The sequence below is a fragment of the Podarcis pityusensis genome (assembly GCF_964106645.2).
Source record: "Podarcis pityusensis genome assembly, chromosome: 6".
In the NCBI taxonomy this organism is placed as follows: domain Eukaryota; kingdom Metazoa; phylum Chordata; class Lepidosauria; order Squamata; family Lacertidae; genus Podarcis; species Podarcis pityusensis.
Genome location: NC_138030.1, coordinates 97,697,248 through 97,716,302, shown reverse-complemented (window position 1 = coordinate 97,716,302; position 19,055 = coordinate 97,697,248). Strand labels below are relative to the sequence as shown.

The 19,055-nt window shown below is 46.7% G+C and overlaps 1 protein-coding gene and 1 long non-coding RNA gene across 3 annotated transcripts; one reads left to right on the top strand and one right to left on the bottom strand.

Annotated features, from left to right (window-relative positions):
• Positions 1 to 1,645: 1,645 nt before the first annotated feature.
• LOC308480699 lies at positions 1,646 to 3,587 on the bottom strand. Its single transcript, XR_013988242.1, has 2 exons — positions 3,346 to 3,587; positions 1,646 to 2,009 (listed from the first exon to the last, which is right to left on the bottom strand). It is a non-coding gene; the product is annotated as an uncharacterized lncRNA (long non-coding RNA).
• PIGC (phosphatidylinositol glycan anchor biosynthesis class C) lies at positions 2,568 to 6,080 on the top strand. 2 transcript variants are annotated; one of them, XM_081012312.1, is made up of 2 exons: positions 2,568 to 2,724; positions 4,316 to 6,080. In XM_081012312.1, exon 2 carries the CDS (start codon positions 4,419 to 4,421, stop codon positions 5,310 to 5,312), a length of 894 nt encoding a protein of 297 aa, XP_080868438.1. In that variant the 5' UTR covers positions 2,568 to 2,724; positions 4,316 to 4,418; the 3' UTR covers positions 5,313 to 6,080. The 2 variants fall into 2 exon arrangements, with proteins under 2 accessions (XP_080868438.1, XP_080868439.1); XM_081012313.1 differs by lacking the exon at positions 2,568 to 2,724 and adding an exon at positions 3,762 to 3,879.
• Positions 6,081 to 19,055: the final 12,975 nt, after the last annotated feature.

Below are 19,055 nucleotides of genomic sequence, written 5' to 3'. Positions count from 1 at the left end.
CCGCGTCCGCCGCCCGCGCTGGATCCGCGACGCGCTGAGCTGGAATGTGACGCGTCACCGCGGGGGGAGGCACAGCCGCGCCTGCGCACCAGGCCGCTGCCCCTCCCTTTCGAAAGACAACGGCCCAGAGAGGCCGCCGCCAGCCAATCGACAGCGCCCTTTTCTCCAAGGCGGCCGCTGATTGGGCAGTTTTCCCTTTCCCCTCTCCGCCCGCGGACGGGCCGCGCGCTCCCCCGCCCTAAAGCCATGGCGAGGAGGGATAGGCGTACGGCGGGAACGCCGGAGCGCTCGCGGTTCGCTCTGAAACTACCTCGGATGTTGCAGGCGGGGTGGGGATGGTGGTGTAGTAGCCAAGGCGCTGCTTTTCTTAAGAGAACTTACGCGCCGTGAGCACGAGCCGACAAGAGCCTTAAATCGCTTTCGTCGATCAGGCATTCGCTTCGGCAGCTTGCAGCAAAGGCCGCGCGGGGGCGGGGGCTTTTTATAGTCTTCGAGGCCCCCGGCGGCAATGTGACGCAGAGCCTCAAGATCAGGTTATAGAGGCGCACTGAGCGCCCAATCTGCGGGTTCCTCTTGCACTAGGACGTGGGTGGCGCTGTGGGCTAAAGCACAGAGCCTAGGACTTGCCGATCAGAAGGACGGCCGTTCGAATCCCCGCGACAGGGTGAGCTCCCGTTGCTCGGTCCCTGCTCCTGCCAACCTGGCAGTTCGAAAGCACGAAGTGCAAGTAGATCAATAGGTACCGCTCCGGCGGGAAGGTAAACGGCGTTTCTGTGCGCTGCTCTGGTTCACCAGAAGCGGCTTAGTCATGCTGGCCACATGACCCGGAAGCTCCCTCGGCCAGTAAAGCGAGATGAGCGCCGCAACCCCAGAGTCGTCCGCAACTGGACCTAATGGTCAGGGGTCCCTTTGCCTTTACCTTGCACGATGCTTGGGACTGGGCTCCAGCCTTTACCTGCGGTTGTGACATTGCAAGGGCTTCCCTAGGCTGGTCCTTGGCCAGCACACCTGAGCTCACCGCGTCGGGATGATGGACAGCACTGCTCTATACCTTTTCACAGAAATGCACGCAAAGGCCATACTCACTCACTCATTCATTCATTCTATTTCATAAAATCTATACACCGTTTGATTGCAAAAAAATCCACAACCCAACCACATGTAACAACCACATAATCATGAAGGAGACCCTCCATATTTTAATCATTTTAAAAATCAATTGTAACAACTTGAACTAAAGCATTTTTAGTTGCATAATCGTTTTACCATTTTTTTAAAAAGTAGGCTAAAAAGATCAACCCAATATTAAGGTGCCAAATGGACAGGCAGTCCATGTTTTTTAAAAGTAAATGTTAACATTTTAATTTTTTTAAAAAAATCATTTAAACACACTATAAGATTGCTAGATTCCTTCCTCATGGGTCCCTGTTTTCTTTTGTTTTCCACAATCTAGCTCTGTGTATGAAGAAATTCACTTCATCTCCTATCACAAATTCTCACAATGGAAATTTGCCAGTTGGCAGACTTTGGGAATTAAGCTGCATGGATCTTGAGTGTATATATATATATATGTCTTCTCACTCAGGAAGAGAGCATTCAGTGTTGCTAACACAGTGACTGACTTCACCCCTAGAGGCGCACTCCATTGTCTCTCAAGACAGACGGGTGCCAACCAACAAGCTGAAGGGGCTCCAGCAAGAAGTTCAGTCTCTCTCCACTTCCCTCACTTAGGCCACTGCATGGCAAGACTTTGGAGCCTGCACTTTGGGCACATGGGCCTTCTCAGCTTTGAGGCAAGGGAGCTTGTTTTGTTACCTACAAGCCAGCCTGTTTTGATTCCGATTTGCTATATGAAACATTTTTATGGCCTTGGGAGAGAAATCTGGAAAGCCATCAGAAGCTATTGCAAGATGGGAGGCGGAGCAACCTAAAATCCCAAATGGCCTCCAGCTAGGAATCTCTAGTTTTGAAATCAGAGACCACTATTGCCACGCTGTCCCCAGTTACACCTGCAAAATGAAACAAACATCATGTGAGGTGCAGGTAGTGGACCTTATCCAGCAAGAACAGGAGTTACCTAAGCGTCATTCAAGACCAGTTTGCTGAGTGGGCTTCATTTGCTATCACCAAAATGACCTTTGCACGTATACTTGTGCTGCTGACGCTGCAATCTTACGTATGCTTACTAGAACGTGAACCACACTGAACTTTGGGAGAGCTTAATTATGAGTAAATATATTTAGTACAAGCCTGATTATATCTGATGCTTCTGTCTGTTGAGAAAATCGGGTTCAGTGACATCATATGGAACCTTTTTCATCAATTTGCCCACTCCCACTGCCTGTGTGTTCTGGGAGCCCTATTCCTCCCACAACCATTTTTAGGAGGCCCACTCATCACCCTCACAAGATACTTGGAAGGAAAAGCTGACACTTCTTAGCACTTTCCCGGACGGAAGTGCACACCAAGAACACTCTGTGTTCCCCTGATCTTCTCAGTGGATCTGAATGCATTGGTCAGAACCATTTCTCTTATGGGATCTCCTGTAATCTGAGGTTACCGAGGATAAGGGCTGGTTTGAATTTGATTTAACTTCCACTGAAAACATCAGCACTGACAAAAAAAAATTATTGCCAAAAGGTGCCCTGCTGGAGGGTGACAGCTTACAGGCACACAGACCACCTGGTGACAACGATGCCAAAGTCCGTTTGCTCTAGCTAGCAGGTAAAGCTACTGAATCAGATGATGGCAGCATATTTGACCCATGACATAATACAATTGGTAGCCAACAGAGGCGTATTTCATAGGACAGAACCCTGCCCTATGTCCGGTGGTCATGCTTGACCCAGAAACCTATGCACAGGTGAAAGGACTTTTTTTCTCTGAGCATGCAATAATGCAAATGTGTCAAATTGAGTCAAAATGTCCATTCAGTACATGCACAAGGCTTAACCCCCCCCCTCCAATATTTTACCCCAAAATGCCAACCACTTGAAACTTGAGTTTGCAGATGTCTGAATTTATGGCAGGAATTCCTCCTAGGGTTAGGCAGGTACTATCTGTCTTTACACCTGAGCCAAGTGAGATGAATGGGCACTATCCCTGGGTCAATAAACCTAATTACAACAAATATAAACCCCGGGACACGCGGTCTGATCCTATATTTACTTCTTTCACTGCATTCCAGGGGGCTCACTCCCTAGTGTGTGTTCAGTGAGTTTCCTTATGTCCCTCAAAATCTTTGGGGGGGGGCAATTATTATTTTAAAGTTCCACAATATTTTAGCCATTCTTAGTTAAGAAACGGGTTTCCTGGATGTGAACCTAAACCAGCCAGTAAACGTACCAACTTCTCACCGGGGCCGACCAGATGCGTCGGTGGGAACCCCTTTCTTGAGCCCGGCCCAGCCCGCTGTCCTGTGGGAGGGAGTTCCCCAGCTCCCCTGGACCAGCGCCTGCCAGGGAGAAGCCTCGCCTCTCCTTCCCGGGGGCGCCTGCGCGTCCGGATGTGCTGCTCGGCCCGGGAGGGGAGAGGAGCCTTCTTGGCGCACGAGGAAGGGAGGCAGGGAGCCGCCACTGCCCTCCTTCTCGGCCTCCCCCGCCAGGCACCCGGGCGTCCCTCCTACCTGCCCCGGGCGCGCCTGCCAGCCTGCGCTCTCGCCGGCTTGGGCTGCCAGCTGCGTTGCGCGCCGATCCGGGAGCCGCCGCCGCGGCCTGGCCGGCTAGGGCCCCGAGGGAGCGGCGGCCCGTGGGAATCCCGGGGATCCTTGGCTTGGGAAACGGAGGGATCTCCAGCCCCGCAAGTGGGTTCCAGGCAGCTGGCGGAGGGACGCTGGCACTGGATCAAGAGGCGGAAGTGAACGCAAATGGCACCATAAAGGTATTTTCATGCTGGGAGCTAAACACACACACACATGTAAGGTACCTCCTCCCCCTTTCGGTTTCCCCTGAACAGCTTTCACGTGTGTGCCCAGCTTGCACAAGAGGAGGCCAGAGATTTTGGGGTGCTATATATGAAAGAACACATGGAGCCTAAATGCCAAATCCTTGGCGTGTTTGCTCCCAAGTAAAGACAACAGATTTTGTTGACTTCTGGTTACTGATGATCATGAAGGGCAGGAGGAAGGAGAAGCCAAGCAGTGTGACTGCCTAGGAGGAGCCAAGATAGTGGGCCCTGTTTCCAAAACAGTCGGATGGTGGGGTCCCCAAGTGTTGTAGCACAGCTTCTCTTGGTGGTTTCTCTCTGTGGCCATGGGAACTGACTGCTGTGCTTTTGAGCTGCAGATCTTGGCTTGATGGACTTGTTTTCTTTCTAGGTGCCAGCAGTGACCTAGAAAACCAGGGACAAGTCTGGGCATGAGTTTCATCATCCATTGATGTTGTAAGGAAGAGCCGTGAGACAGGGACTTGGCCGGAATCATGCTGCCTGCTCAGCTGGGACCAAACACACGGCAGCGCTGGCAGAAAGTGTTGTATAAAAGGCAGCCCTTTCCTGATAACTATGTGGACCAGAGTTTCCTAGAGAAGCTACGCAAGAACATCCATGCCCGCAAGTACCAGTACCGGGCGGTGGTGTTTGAGTCCGGAGTGGTCATACAGCAGCTGTGCAGCGTCTGCGTCTTTGTCGTCATCTGGCGGTACATGGATGTGGGGCTGCTGGCTCCCCAGTGGTTATTTGGCGCTGGCTTGGTGACTTCCTTGATAGGTTACGTCCTTTTTGACGTATTGGACTCGGGAATGGGGAGAAACCAGAGCGGCCAGACGCGTTGGGCAGATCTGAAAAACACAGTGGTGTTTGTGGCCTTCACCTACGGCTTCTCCCCAGTGTTGAAAACACTGACTGAGTCCATCAGCACAGACACAATTTATGCCATGTCTTCTCTCATGCTCCTAGGACATCTGATCTTCTATGACTACGGCGCCAATGCTGCCATTGTGTCCAGCACTCTGTCCCTTAACATGGCCATCTTTGCCTCGGTCTGCTTGGCCTCGCGGTTGCCTCGCTCCTTGCACGCCTTCGTCATGGTGACATTCGCTATCCAGATCTTTGCCCTGTGGCCCATGCTGCAAAAGAAGCTCAAAGCCCGGACTCCCCGCTGCTATGTTGTCGCCACTTTGCTCTTTGCTCTGTCTGCCTTGGTGGGCCTGCTGACCATCTCCAGCGTTGGCATGGTTCTCTTTGCCCTTCTTCTCCTCTCCATCTCCTGCCTGTGTCCTTACTGCCTCATCAAGCTGCAGCTCTTCAAAGACAACATCCACGGGCCTTGGGATGAAGCTGAAATCAAGGAAGACCTCTCCAAGTTCCTCATGTAAAGCAGGCGAGGCCCTAAGAAAGGCAGCTGCTGATGCCAAAACAAAAATAAAACTGCATCTCCGCTGAGATACTGGGGCCTTGTGAATAGGTGTGGGTCAATCTGAACTTCATTCTATCATTTATTACTGCAGATCATGGCAGAAGTATCAAAGGTTGACATAGCCTAAAAGGACAAGAGTGACCCTGCTACCAGTCTGATCCCAGCCTTGTGTCCTGAAAGGCATTCAGGTCTATTCTGACTTCCTCACACCCTGCATAAAGGCCAGCACATGCTGATTTCGTTACTAGGTACAGTCTGTTCATCCCCTGAATAGAGACCATCAAAATAATGTCAGGGTAATTTGAAGGCAGAGACAAAAGGGAACCAGCTCAGTCACAAGAGCTCTTAATTTGCAAGATGGTGAGGTGATAAATGGGCATGAACCCGGGGGGGGGGGGGGAATACCTTGGGAACTCTGGGAGTTGCTCACCTCAAAGCCTCCTCCCTTCTCCATGAAGGAAAAGGGTAGAAAGGAACCCTAAAATGTGTAGCCAGTGGCCCTCCTAGCTCCCACAAGGACCTTCATTCAGCACCCAAGGAACCAACATGCACCTGCTTAAGGACAGATATACTCTTCCTCCCCAACTCTCCATTTCATCTCTCTTTAGATACAGATGTGTGTATTGCAGGATTTGCTGCCTGCTTACATTGCAATTTTGCTGTCTGAAGCAGCATTTATATATAATGCATGTCTCTTCCATGTCATATAATAAACCAACTTTCTCTATTACTTTGGTGTGAAAACTTAACATTTCTAAGAGAGCAAAGAAGTTTTGTCTCCTATCAAGCATAATTTTTTTGCCCAGATGTGGGAGGAAAATACCAAAAGTATCCACTTCCTTTTGAAAAGAGATGTCTTTCTACTGAGTTTGTTTACCTGTGAGTAAATAAAATAGCAAGAAGTGTGCATGCATGCCATGAGACCAGTGTGATGTAGCCGCAAGCCCTTTCTTCTGAGTTGTGGTCTCCCCGGTCAGAGCTTAGACACAGCAGCACAAAACCTACAGGAACTGCAAAGGCCTTCTGCTCTGTTGAGTTCCCGGCCAATCTGAACCATCCAAGGCACACCTGATTTACTCTAGAGACCCTGATGGAAGAAGCTCAGCATCTGAGGTCTGCCCCCACAGGAGTCCCATTAGTGCTTAGCAGCATCCCTCAAGGATTAGAATCCCCCCCCCCAATCCTGTACACAGGACCCCCCCCCCCCTTTTGCACTCATCTCATATTAAGGGAAACATAATCACCTAGAGTGGGAAAGTTAGATCCCATGGTATGCACTTTTAGATTCCTATGTAAACCCCTCCTCAAGGCGTCCAAACTAAGGGATATGAATATATTTGGGTTCAAATTCTGTGGGGAGGACAGGGAAGATCATACATGTCAGAGAACAGCCTGTGGCGTTATCGCCATGTTCCTTATTTCTCCTGCCACCCAATGTTCTATTTTAGATAATGTTTTTTCAAAAAGAAAGAAAGAAACATAACCACAATTGGAGGCAAAGTCACATTCCAATGTTATTTCTTGATTTAAATTCTCTTTCAAAAATGTATATAATGCCCATTGGGATCTGATAGTTTATCCATGGTTTTCACAGGAATTTTATGTCTAACCTTACGTGATAGGCTTGGGGACAGCTAGGGCCTGCTAGGCTCGTCTGTTCAAAAAAGAATTTATAAAAAATATTCCTATTTTCTTAGCTGTGTTTCTTGTATAATTTCATTATTAGGTATGTTGCTCCAAGTATCCAAGTGGAAGAATTCAGTATAAATCTTGAACAACATTACCAGTTCCTGAATGGGTGAGCTGAAGGGTTTTAATCACTTCTTAATTGCTTTTTTCCTTAAAAAAGATTGCAAAGATTATGTTTTTTTTAAAAAGCCCAATAATGTTCCTGCAGAACAATTCACATTGGGGCTGCTCTGCAATCCACCATCCAAGAATTCGGATGGACCATGAACTAGATGAGGTTATTTTTAGGATTACTGTTAAGAACAGGTGGATATATGAGCAGCTCTGGAGGGTGGAAGTGTGTGTTTGTGTGTGTGTGTGTGTGTGTGTGAGAGAGAGAGAGAGAGAGAGAGAGAGAGAGAGAGAGAAGGTCCCACTTTTGTAGTAACCGTTCCTTCAACTTCCAATGCACTGAAGTAACAGCAGCAGGGGGAGCTCCAATATCCTTCAAAGTGACTGGCTGAATGAAATGGAAATAAAGCTGGAGTGGAATGTGCCTGTTTTGGCAAGAGACAGCCCCCTCCCCAATTCACGATCCTCAGGGAGAAGAGAGAGCAGCTCTCTGCACAGGACTTCACCTCTCTTGAGACCTAGAAACCCTCTGAAAAATTACTTGGAGGGCGCGGAAAACTTTTCCAGGCACATCTAGCAACCAGAGGAAACTCGGAAGTTTTCCTGAGACTAGTTCTCTGATGGGTCTGCTGGACTTTTACTTCAGAAGCAAAGACCAGAACATTTGTAACGTTTCCACACGAGTTGGCCGTTTGTGCGAAACTGCCACCCTTTGTTCATTCATTAATAGCAGAGAATCCGAGTGACTTTGCTGCCGGTTCTCTGCATTGCAGAGTTTAATGTGTTGTCTTCTTTACACATGGCATAGTGTATTTAAAATACAGAAATTCAGTTGTATGCCAGCATAGCCAATGTGGACGGGCAAAGGGCTTTTGAGGCTGGGGGACGGGACACCATGTCTTTTAACTGGCAGCTTTCTCCCTGTAGCTGCCACCCTTGGTTCTCATACCTGTTGAGCATGGCAGCCACATTACTAATAAATAGTCTCTCAGTTATTTCCCAATTGATCAGTTCCTTTTCCTTGCTGGGCAGCTTCAGTAGTTTATTTCCTTGTTATTATTTGTCCTTTATATTTATTAATTAAAAATAACGTCACATTTTCTTTCCATTTTTTTCCAAAACAAGGCCCATAGTGGTGACATAAAATGTATTAAACAGCCATAAAATTTGTAATAATTTGTGCAATTTGTAATCACCTTGCTGGGACGTGGGTGGCGCTGTGGGTTAAACCACAGAGCCTAGGGCTTGCCGATCAGAAGGTCGGCGGTTCGAATCCTTGCCACAGGGTGAGCTCCCGTTGCTCGGTCCCTGCTCCTGCCAACCTAGCAGTTTGAAAGCACGTCAAAGTGCAAGTAGATAAATAGGTACCACTCCGACGGGAAGGTAAAAGGCGTTTCCGTGCGCTGCTCTGGTTCGTCAGAAGCGGCTTAGTCATGCTGGCCACATGATCCGGAAGCTGTATTCCGGCTTCCGCGGCCAATAAAGCCAGATGAGTGCCGCAACCCCAGAGTCAGCCACGACTGGACCTAATGGTCAGGGGTCCCTTTACCTTTAATCACCTTGCTTAAAAAAAAAATAGTGGTAGTATGAGGGATGAAGACAACAACTGTTTTGGGGGTGGTTTTTTTTGTAATATAGCTTTGTCAGAACTTTAGCAAGACAAAACTCCTTCAAGTAATTGTTGGTCTGGGGACAGACTTCCTCCAAAATTTCATTCCACATCAGCAAGGTAATTCCTCCCAACTAAGGCATGGGCAGGAATACTTGAAGATGCAGCAGCTGCAAAGTGCAGCACATAAACACAGGTTCTGGTCCACAAGCAGCTGTCCTTCTTGGCAGATGGCGAGGGGAGGCCCTCCCCAGGTGAGTGGCGCCCCCTGTGGGCAGAAGCAGGGTAACTTGGGAGCCTGGCTGCTGCCTGCCCATATTTTGTGCCTCTGTTCTCACTCCCTGGGCTGCGAGGGCAGCATGACAGGACCCCAAACAGGTTTTGCAAACAGATGTGGCTGAACATAAGGCAGGGACCCTGTGGCACCATCGGTCAGTGCGCCTTGTTGTGGACCAGAATGTTGGTTCGAGTCCAGTGAGGGATGGCTTTGGGCAGGATTCCTTCCCTGCAGCAGGGTGGTCCCTTCCAACTCTATGAAGGGAGAAATGGAACTGGACGGATTTGCCATCCCTCTCTCCAAGCAGGGCTATTTGGCCAAGGGGAACGCGCATGCTTCACTCGTGCTCTGGGGTCACAAGCAGCACCTGTACGCCCAGGAGGGGCCACAGCCTGTGGAAGAGCCCAGCGACCTCGGAAGCCTAGCCCAGAGCAGGGCTTTTTGTGTGGCTGCCCCTGTTCTGTGAAACAGCCATGCTGTCGAGATATGGCCATTCCGGAAACAGCTGAAGAAGCTTCCCCAGCTAGAGAAACGGGTCTTTAGTAGGATCCTATGCAATCATAGGACTTTTCTCATTCCAGCAATGAGAAATTATGTTCTCCCTGTGTGGCTTCTGAAAGTACGTGGACAAAAACAATAAAAAATAGGTGTCAGAAGGAAAACACGCCACCAAACCCAAACAGAGCGCTGCAGAAACGTTTAAAAAACGAAGGAAAAAGCAGTTTCAGAAAGAGTGGGAGATAAGATGGCCCTGTTCCAATTCTAACCAACTAAAGGAAAGTTTATATAAAAACAACCACTTGGTTAGTGACTCATGAGGAAAGAATTTATCCTTTTTCTTAAGGGAAACCCTTGGAAATAACATGACTAATAAGAGGATTGATCTTGTCTAACTGGCCACAAGTTAAATTTGACAGCAATTTCATCTTAAAATATATACATAATATGCCTGATAAAAGCTAGCTGTAGCCCAAAAGTTCAGGTCAATAAATAAGCCGGGAACTAACTGCTTGTTACATGCAAATATGTGTAACAGAGCCCCAGTGCCTTGGAAAAAAATAGCTTGGGGAAGGAGACATTAACTCTCTACCTGCTGTTTCTCTGCTCAAATCACACCCCAAGTCTCAACAGAGAAAAATGGGAAGGCAAAATGATATACATATGCTTCTATGATCTACCTTATGTTCTTTCAAACCTTTCCTTTTTAAAAAAATACACCCTTGCATTTAATATGTAGTTAAGCAGTTCATAGAATTACAGAATTCTAGAGTTGGAAGGGACCCCAAGGGTCATCTAGTCCAACCCCTGCAATGCAGGGATTATAGCAAAAGCATCCATGACGGAGGGCCATTTAACCTCTGCTTAGAAACCTCCAAGGAAGGAGAGTCCACAACCTCTCCAGGGAAACTCTTCCACTGCTGAACAGCCCTTACTGTCAGAAAGTTCTTCCTGATTTTAGTTGGAATCTCCTTTCTTGTAACTTGAAGCCACTGGTTCAAGTCCTACCCTATGGAGCCGAAAACAAGCCTTGCTCCATCTTCCAAAGTTCAAAATCTAAATACAATATTGCAATAAAGAATACATATAATATCACTGCAACACAAGGCTAAACAATTAACAGTTCATGTAACATACACCAACATTTAAATAAGCCCACAGCTTGTCATTTGTAGACATTGGGGTGCCAGCTACTATTTCGAATTAAGATGGCAAGCAAAAACGCCGCTTTGGGATGTGAACAGATTGTGCTTCACTCAGTGTTTTGCCCCTACACCAGAAAACATCAGAGGGACTTCTTGGTGCTTTAAAAAAAAATGCTTGTCACCCATCCCAAAGTGTTTCATGAAACATTTTTGCATTAGTTCAACCAAGTATTAGTTTTGCAATAGTTTGTTTGACTATCCGACATCTGTAAACTGCAGTGCAGAAAACATTCTCCAAACAGATCATCTTTTAACACATCAGCTTTTTTTAAAAAATTGAAATCATTACAGAGCATTTGCTCATATTTAGTCTGAGTGATATTAGAAATAAATACAATGTTTTGGGATTGGATATTATAATGGTCTAAAAGCAAGGATACTTCACAGAAAACTTTAACTACAATGCAATGAAACTTACTATGGTAGGGTTTTGTTTTTTTACTGTACATCAAAGCTAATATAAATGAAGAGTTATAAAAACCCAGCACTGAAGTTTTAAATAAGAATTGCCAACCTTGCAGGCACTAAGTTGAATTAGATCAGCCTGCTGGCTTTGAAGGTGCATTCAATTAGATGGTGGAGGGTGGGGCCAACATTTGCCTTGGCGTCTGCATCCGTTCTGTGTTCCAGCTGGACTGCAGAAGAAGGGTGTGGGCTGAAGAGGGGGAGAACTGAAACACACATTGGAAGCGGAGGGAACTCATGAGCAATCTCCAAAAGAGGACTCTTACAAGTGTGGAGCTTGATAAACGGGAAGCTGGTGAGTTCTAGGAGTCAGGCCGCAAACGCTTCCTCAGGTACCCCAACCGAAGAACTTCCGCTGGGCTTTTTTCAACCTAGTGCCTAAACACTGTCATGTGCATTTGATGTTTCGTCCACTTCCACTATATTTCCTCAAAATGTGGAGGACCCCAAGACACGGCAGAAGGAGATGGATGGGAGAGCTCTCTGGCAGAAGTTGGCTTCTCAATCAGCTCCTTTGGGAGCAGAATAGTGTGATATATGTATTTGTATCATCCCACTTTTTACAACACATTTGCTTGAGGGCAAACACAATAAATCAAAGACCCGCATTAAGTACACCCAAGGATGGCTCTCCAGGCAGCTCCTCCTCCATCCTCACCCCAGCTCTTTCAGCTGCTCTGCACAGTACTTGGTTTCCAGACCCCACAACATCCTGGGGGTTGGTGGGGTGAGGCAGAATGGATAGAGGGGGTGGGGGTGAGGACTCTTCCCTGCTGGCCAGGATGAATCCCTGACACCAGATCCTCTCATTCCCCCTCACCCTTCCATGAGATGAAGGTGTTTTCAAGGTGAGGCAATACTGGTCACTTCCATTCTTGGCAGAATTAGACTTTCAGTGGACATCAGGACAGCTGGCGTCCCCCATTCCTCCTAGGGCTTGTCTCTGTGGAAGTTTTGCAATCTGTTCAGGAAAGTACCATCACTGACAAGTGTGGACTACCAAGCACACAGCAAGCAACTGTCCCTCCCAAGAAGGTAGGCTGCATTTAATTACACTTACATTTGGCTGCAATATTTAATTTGCTTACTCTGCTATCCCTCATGAGCTCAGGTGGTTGAGCATTGCAACTTCTGCCTTATCAATGTTTATAAAGATGTTAGCAAAGCTCAGAGTTAACACTCAGTTGATAAGATGTGATTAAACCCCAATTTTCAGGGAAAGAATCAGCTCTCAGCACCATGGGAGTTAGCTGTTGCCCAATATCTTAAATTTCCTATCTAAGAAAATATTGGCAAGGAGGGTTAAGCCTCCTGCCTTGAATGATGGTGGGGGACTAAAGGGCCCCAATTATTAACCACTCAGTCACTTTTTTTGTAAAACAAAAGGAATGTGTTTTACTGCTGTTGAACAAGCTCCAGTATGATCAATTCCTGTTTTTTTAAAGTTATTGTAATGGTTCATTAGACAGCTGAAGACAATAACATGTAAAATAGACAGAATTTAGCAATCTAACTTCCTTTAACTGCACCCCCACATAATTAGGTGTGTAGAAATTCACTATCGTTGCTGTCATTGGTTATTTCACACTGAGAAGTATATCACATTGTAGCTGCCATGTATTTCTGCTGTTGTTACATGAAATTTGTCAAGCATGCCAAAATTGGTGTGGTGCGTTTCACAGCAGTATATATGTGAATGTGTGTATATTCAAAGCACCCCATTTTCCAGCTTAACCATAAAATAGCCGCAGGCCCCTGACTGGCACTTGGTATCCAATTATCACCATTCAATCCTCTTTTGCTACATTTTAATTTCAGCTCTCATGATTTCATGGGAAATTAATCTCTGTGTATGATGATTTTATTTCATCCTATTTGTTGTAAAGCAACAATTTCTAATTGCAATCCTCATTACTAGGGCTGCGCTTAATGAACCTCTTTGGTGCAACCAAGTTTTCCCCATTTGCACACTGACTTCTCTCTTTTTCTTTTCAGGCTGTTCCTAGGAATAGTGCCCTTGCCTCATAGTCCATGGCTGGTGTGGGAAGTGTCAGGCCTGGCGCCCAATCACAGCCCTCCAGGCTCCTATGGGACGAGTGCGGAGGTACACCTCCGTCTCAGCCAGCCTCTCTCCCTGGGCTGCACCCGTCTCACCTGCTCTACTGGTGCAAACACCCTTTCCCCACCTGGAACGTGCCCTTGAACGCGGACAAGGTCTCTCCCTTCCCCAGACGGAGCACAGAGAGGGGGGGGTGCAGAAACAAGCCTAGTACACAAAGGTAAAATTCACATTCGTGGCTCAGCCTGTTGTAGTCCCTGGCCATGCACAGCACTCAGAATTATGTCCACAAGGGAATGTGGCCTTCAATTGGGGAAAAAGGCTGCCCCCGCCGGGCTGTATGCCAGCATGAATGAGGGCATCTCTTGTTTGGCTTTGTTTTCTCTCAATGATATCACCGCATAGCCAAATCTGATTAGCTTTATGACAACACTACAGTACCTTAAGAAGCAGCACACCCATTTTAGAAAAGAAATGTGGCGGAAGGCTAAAGAAGCATCTGCCCAGGACTCTAAAGAGACTCTGCTATGGCACTGCCTGAGCAGCGGAGATGGAAAAGGCGACATAAGCCTAGGTTGAAGGTGCATTGGAGACGCCTGGACGATCTGCTGCACTACCAATACTTTCACCCTTTTTCAAATACATTTCCTAGGAGTCAGATATGTTCATGAAAAACATGTTCTTCCCGTCACATTTGGCCCAGTCCTAGCCGTTACGACTGAATAACATTTGTGCATAAAACCCCAAATCCTCATGATGCACGCATATTTTGAATGCACCCCTCTGTAAATGATCAGAGCACCTTATGGAGCTGAGATTATTGTGTGTTCCTGACTTGTGTAGACACCTTGCGTGAGGCAGCGAGTCATTCTGGTGGTCCAAGGAGGAAAAGAGCCTTCAGACAGTCCTACAATTAAAAAGAAGAATTAAAAAGAGGTTGATCACAGCAGTTTCTCCTGCACATCTGAAAAAGGGCTTATACTTCTGAGCTGCTTTTGACCCCTGCCACAGTAATCCAATTCATAATACTTTTTGCAGCAATGTCTGTCACACTGGAACTGACTGCTGTCCAAGAGCTCTTAAAGGAGAACGCAGGACGATAGATGGGGCCTGAAACTGGCTTGTGGGCAGGTCAACCAGGAGCAGCTCAATGTATTGTTACACGCTGCCCCAATGCCGAGATGAAGCAAGATTCCAGGGGCTTGTGCTCCTTTGGCGTGAGGCCCAGTGGAGATGGCAGTGCCTCTAAGAAATAGGATTTAGGCACACATATTTCCTCCTGGCTTTGATGGGGAGGCTGCCTCTTGCTGCTCATAGCTTCAGCAAGCTTGGGTCGAGAACAGAATCCAGCCATGCTTCCCGGTCTCTGGGTGCAGCCTCTCCCAGCCAGCCCTGCATGTAAAAGGGGCATCTTCCTCTGCCCCCCCCATCATGACACCCCTGTAACCCTGGCAACCTCCCCTTCCCAACTCTGCTAGGGTCTTTTGCTAACTCACACCTGGGGGAGAAACTCCGCCCCCTTCTTACCTTTGGTCAGGGCAACTCTGCCCTCACCTGTCTTGCTCTGTGATAGCACCTCTCTAAGCCAGGCTCCTGAGGAACTTCACATTTAGCAATTTCAGAAATTACAGGGAGAACCTGGAACCCAGGAATTTCAGGGGACCCTTGCCCCCTGCAAACCCATAACAACATTTTCCTGTCTGAAGCAGGGCAGCAAACTGTGCTCCCTTCCTCAAGCCAGGATGCACAGCACACAAGAGCGGCCAAATGTTACTGTGGCAGCTGAGGCAGAAAATCCCACAGGCACCTTTCCTCTCTGCCATTAAGAGCACAACAGCACCACCACAAGAAATTACAATTTTCTATCTTTCATGACACATAAAAGTAGCCGCCTGAGGCAGCTCCCTCCCTCTGGCTAAATGGCAGGACCAAGGCTGAAATCATTGCTGTAGCTCCACCTGCAGGAGCTTGAGGAGGAGGGAGGAAAATACTTTTGCTTCCACACTTTCTAAACCTCCCTTTTTGGTGCTTTGAGTTTCCGTCTCATTTGTTACACATGAAAATGTATTCCTGTGCACATTTACTCTGAAAAAGTCCTCCTGAATTCATGAGCTTACTCCAGGGAAGAGTGTACAGGGTTGCAGTCTACCATTTTCTGGTTAACTGTCGTTATTTTTATCCTTCTAGCATTCACATTCGTTTTTTTCAGTTAATCAACAATCTATTATTATGTAGATCAATTAAATGAAAAGCAAGGGTCAAATACGTCCATGGATCACATCATTTCAAGTCTCCTTCTCAAGCACGCAATAAATCCCAGTTTGAAATGTTTAATCAGTTCAAGGCCTGGTGCTCAGGGAGCCTCTTTCTTCAAATGTCCTTGCAAGGCCTTCATTTTCCTTTTATATCTCATTCACATTCTCAATTCCCCAGCACCACCACCTATATGACTTGCAGAGTCTCTTTTTCTTTTTCCAAATAACTACTTGCAAACTCAAATCCTTGGCATGGCTTTTGGAATCTTATTCTATCCTTGAAGCTCCGCTTCCTATGTCCTTACCGTTTTCACAGCTATTTCTATTAAACCAACAGTCTCAAACTGTGTTATTCAGAAACGCACAAAAATACATTGCGAAGTCCCATTATTCCATAGTACTACCATGTTTGATTCCCTGTCTCAGACACACGCACAGCGGTGTACATCCCAATAGTCAGTCCCCTTTGTGTGCCATGCCAAGCACTTTTGCCACGTATACACTAAGCACATGGACTGGATGTGGCTGTGAGACCCGTTGCTCTGATACTGAAGGAGCAGAACCAGATCTCCCTCCGAATTTCTCTGGCCGTGAGCTGTGAGCCCGTCTTGGTCCTGCGTTACTCTAGGATGCCCTGACCTTGTCGGAAGATGGGGGGGGGCAGCAGGGCTGGGAAGAGTCCTGCCACTTCACCTGGTCACCTTCTATGCTTCATCTGCTGGAGTTAGTGTGTTTCAGGAGGGCTGTCTAGAGTAATAAAGGTACCATTTTAAAAATAAAATGTTCTGGAAACAGAAGGAATGGCACTGGTGAGTGCCACTGCTTGTCATCTGTGATGCCACAAGCACTATCTAGAAAGAACTTGAGGCACTCCTAATGGACAAATATTGCAGGTGGACTGCTTGGGGTGTGCAGTTTGTATGCAACGTGTTACCTCAAGGAAAATTACCAGGATCCCACAGCATAACAATGTAACACTAGCTCACAGTAACAGCCCAATGCATTTTGCTTGAAGCAAGGAGTCCATATTGTTTTACCCATGGTGTTAAACATGCAATAATAATTTCAATAACTGACCATTTGCTGCCCTTCAATGAGGCGGGTCACCTTAGCCTGCTTAATGGACAGGCTCAGTTAACTGACTGCTCAGCTGTTGTGCAAAGCATCCAAATCCGGCACCAGACTTTTGCTATCTGAATACACTGTCCAAGACAGCTGAGTGGAGCCTAAGGCTCATGAACAACACAGACAACAAGCAAGGGCTCATGGAAAACAGATCATGGGACAGGTGTCTATTCCAGCAGTTCCCAAACTGAGAACCAAGGAAAAGGTTGACAAGACAAAGAAAATTCCTGCCTATTCTCTGCCAGTTCAGCCTAGTTTATTTTTTGCACAGAAAATGATTTCTTTAAAAAATGATACAGAGGAGGAGCCTTGGGGTGATGTTTTACACATGCATATTTGGATCTGGTCCCATTTTTCCCTTTACATATTCCTCTAGTTGTTTTCATTTGTTCCACATGTTCATATGTTTGTGAAATTAATTGTGTGCATTTGCAGCCCTGGAACAAATCTCTGCCTCAGCGCAGCACCAAAAGAACATTGTAGAAGTTATCAGATAGTTTGCAAATATGCTTCTCTTTTGACGTTAGAAAGAATAAGCACAGCTATTGTCACTGAGACTAATGCAATCTATAATAAACAGAGCAAGAGTGCTCACAGGAGAATTGTACAAAGCATGTAAGATGCTAAATCTTGTTCAGCTGAAAAAAACAGAAGCAAACAGAAGTGCAAGCAAGTACAGACAGCCCACATTCTTTGGCACTCTAGAAATAATTTCTAACACTGTAGCAGTAGAATACAGACATATATTATCCACTGCCTTGTGATTATCAATGACAGCCATTCTTAAGCCATTTATAGGACAATCTGGAAAGAGTATTGCTGAAGAAAACAAAATGTCTTAGGAAAACAGAGTCCACTTCCCGCTTTTGAGGCCCCCACAGAAGGCAGACCTCCCCCCATTCAACAATCCAAGATTGCTTCCTTGCTTGCTTCACACTTAGAGCAAGAAATAAAAATGATCCACATGAAAGCAAGTCTGAAAACTAAGCACACCTATGGAAGAGGAGGAATGTGCACAGTGGAAACTCCTTGGATTCTCAGAGATTTAGGCTGCAATTGTAATCACACTTATCTGGAAGTAAGCTCTGAATGTGAATTCAATAGAGCGTATGTCTGAACAGACATGGTTAGGCTTGCACTGCAAACTGCTGTGCAAATTGTATTTTTAAAGTATGGTTTTTGGAGGCAGGGCTTTTATTTAAAAGGAAAACCAAAGGTAATACAACTACCTACCTGTATGTAATAATAATTCATTCCACCCCCATGGTATCATTAGCAACAGCAATGAGGATGTAAATTGTTATGTACTGAAGTTCTCACCCTGGGCCAGCAGGGGGATACTGTAGATAGTTATGCAAATAAGGGATCGAAAGTGACGTTCAGTGATTGGATAGTTTTAGAAAATTGTTACATTTACATTGTACTGGAGCTCTATATAAGCAGACTGACTGAGCCCTTCAGTTCAGTTCTGTCCTGCCTGTGAATAAACAAGAGCTGTTTGAAGAATCGCTGTGTCGTCTGACATGTTCACCCACAACTTAACATAAATAACGAGGGTTTAAGCCTGCACCTCAACAACTTGGGATCAGTCCCCGGACCCTGCTGTGGGGCAAGCAGCTGGAAAAATCCTGGTGAGAATGATGCTTCTGCACTGGACTTCCCACCCCGAAACAGTACCTGCTGTAGGCCAGGGAGCAAGAACAGGAAAGCACCTCCTCCCTTTCCACAGGAACACACTGAGGCCCACCTCAAGCAGCTGTTTCTTCCCTTCCAAAAGGCCTGCCACCACATAAGCATATTCAAAATGTCCTTCAAGCAGCTGCCTGCTGCTTCACATGGCTGGCAGGCAGCAATGCAAATTCAAGAGCCCCTGAGCTTGCTTTTCAAGGGGATGCTTGATGTGGCCAGCAGGGAGCAAAACAAATACATCAACACACCAGTTGATTCCCTGCACTTCTTCTTCCCACTGCATTTCCCAAACACTCATCCATGGCCAGACCAGCTGCTTACTGCCTGCTCAACTAGGCCACCACAATAAGCCAAAGGTGCCTGGCCCCAGCACTTCTCCTCCCTCCTCTCTCACAATTTCAAAAAGCCCTTACATATGCAGCAAACCTTCTCTCCCAATTCCCCCTGCCCTGAGTTTCTTCAACCCTCATGCAATCAAAGCAGTAGGACTAGGTTTCTGTTTACCAAGAAAATGATTTTCACTGAGAACCATGTCAGCATTTCTGGCTTCTATTCTGCTGGGTTAATTTGGTTTCCATTCTTGGTCACTGCCCCTACCTGGTCCTCAAAAGGACATCCAGGTCCAGCAGCATTCCCAGGCTTCTCATCTGACCACAGAAGGCACCACAAGTCCTTTCCTTATATTATCATTGCACTTCTAGCACTTCCAAATCTTCCTAC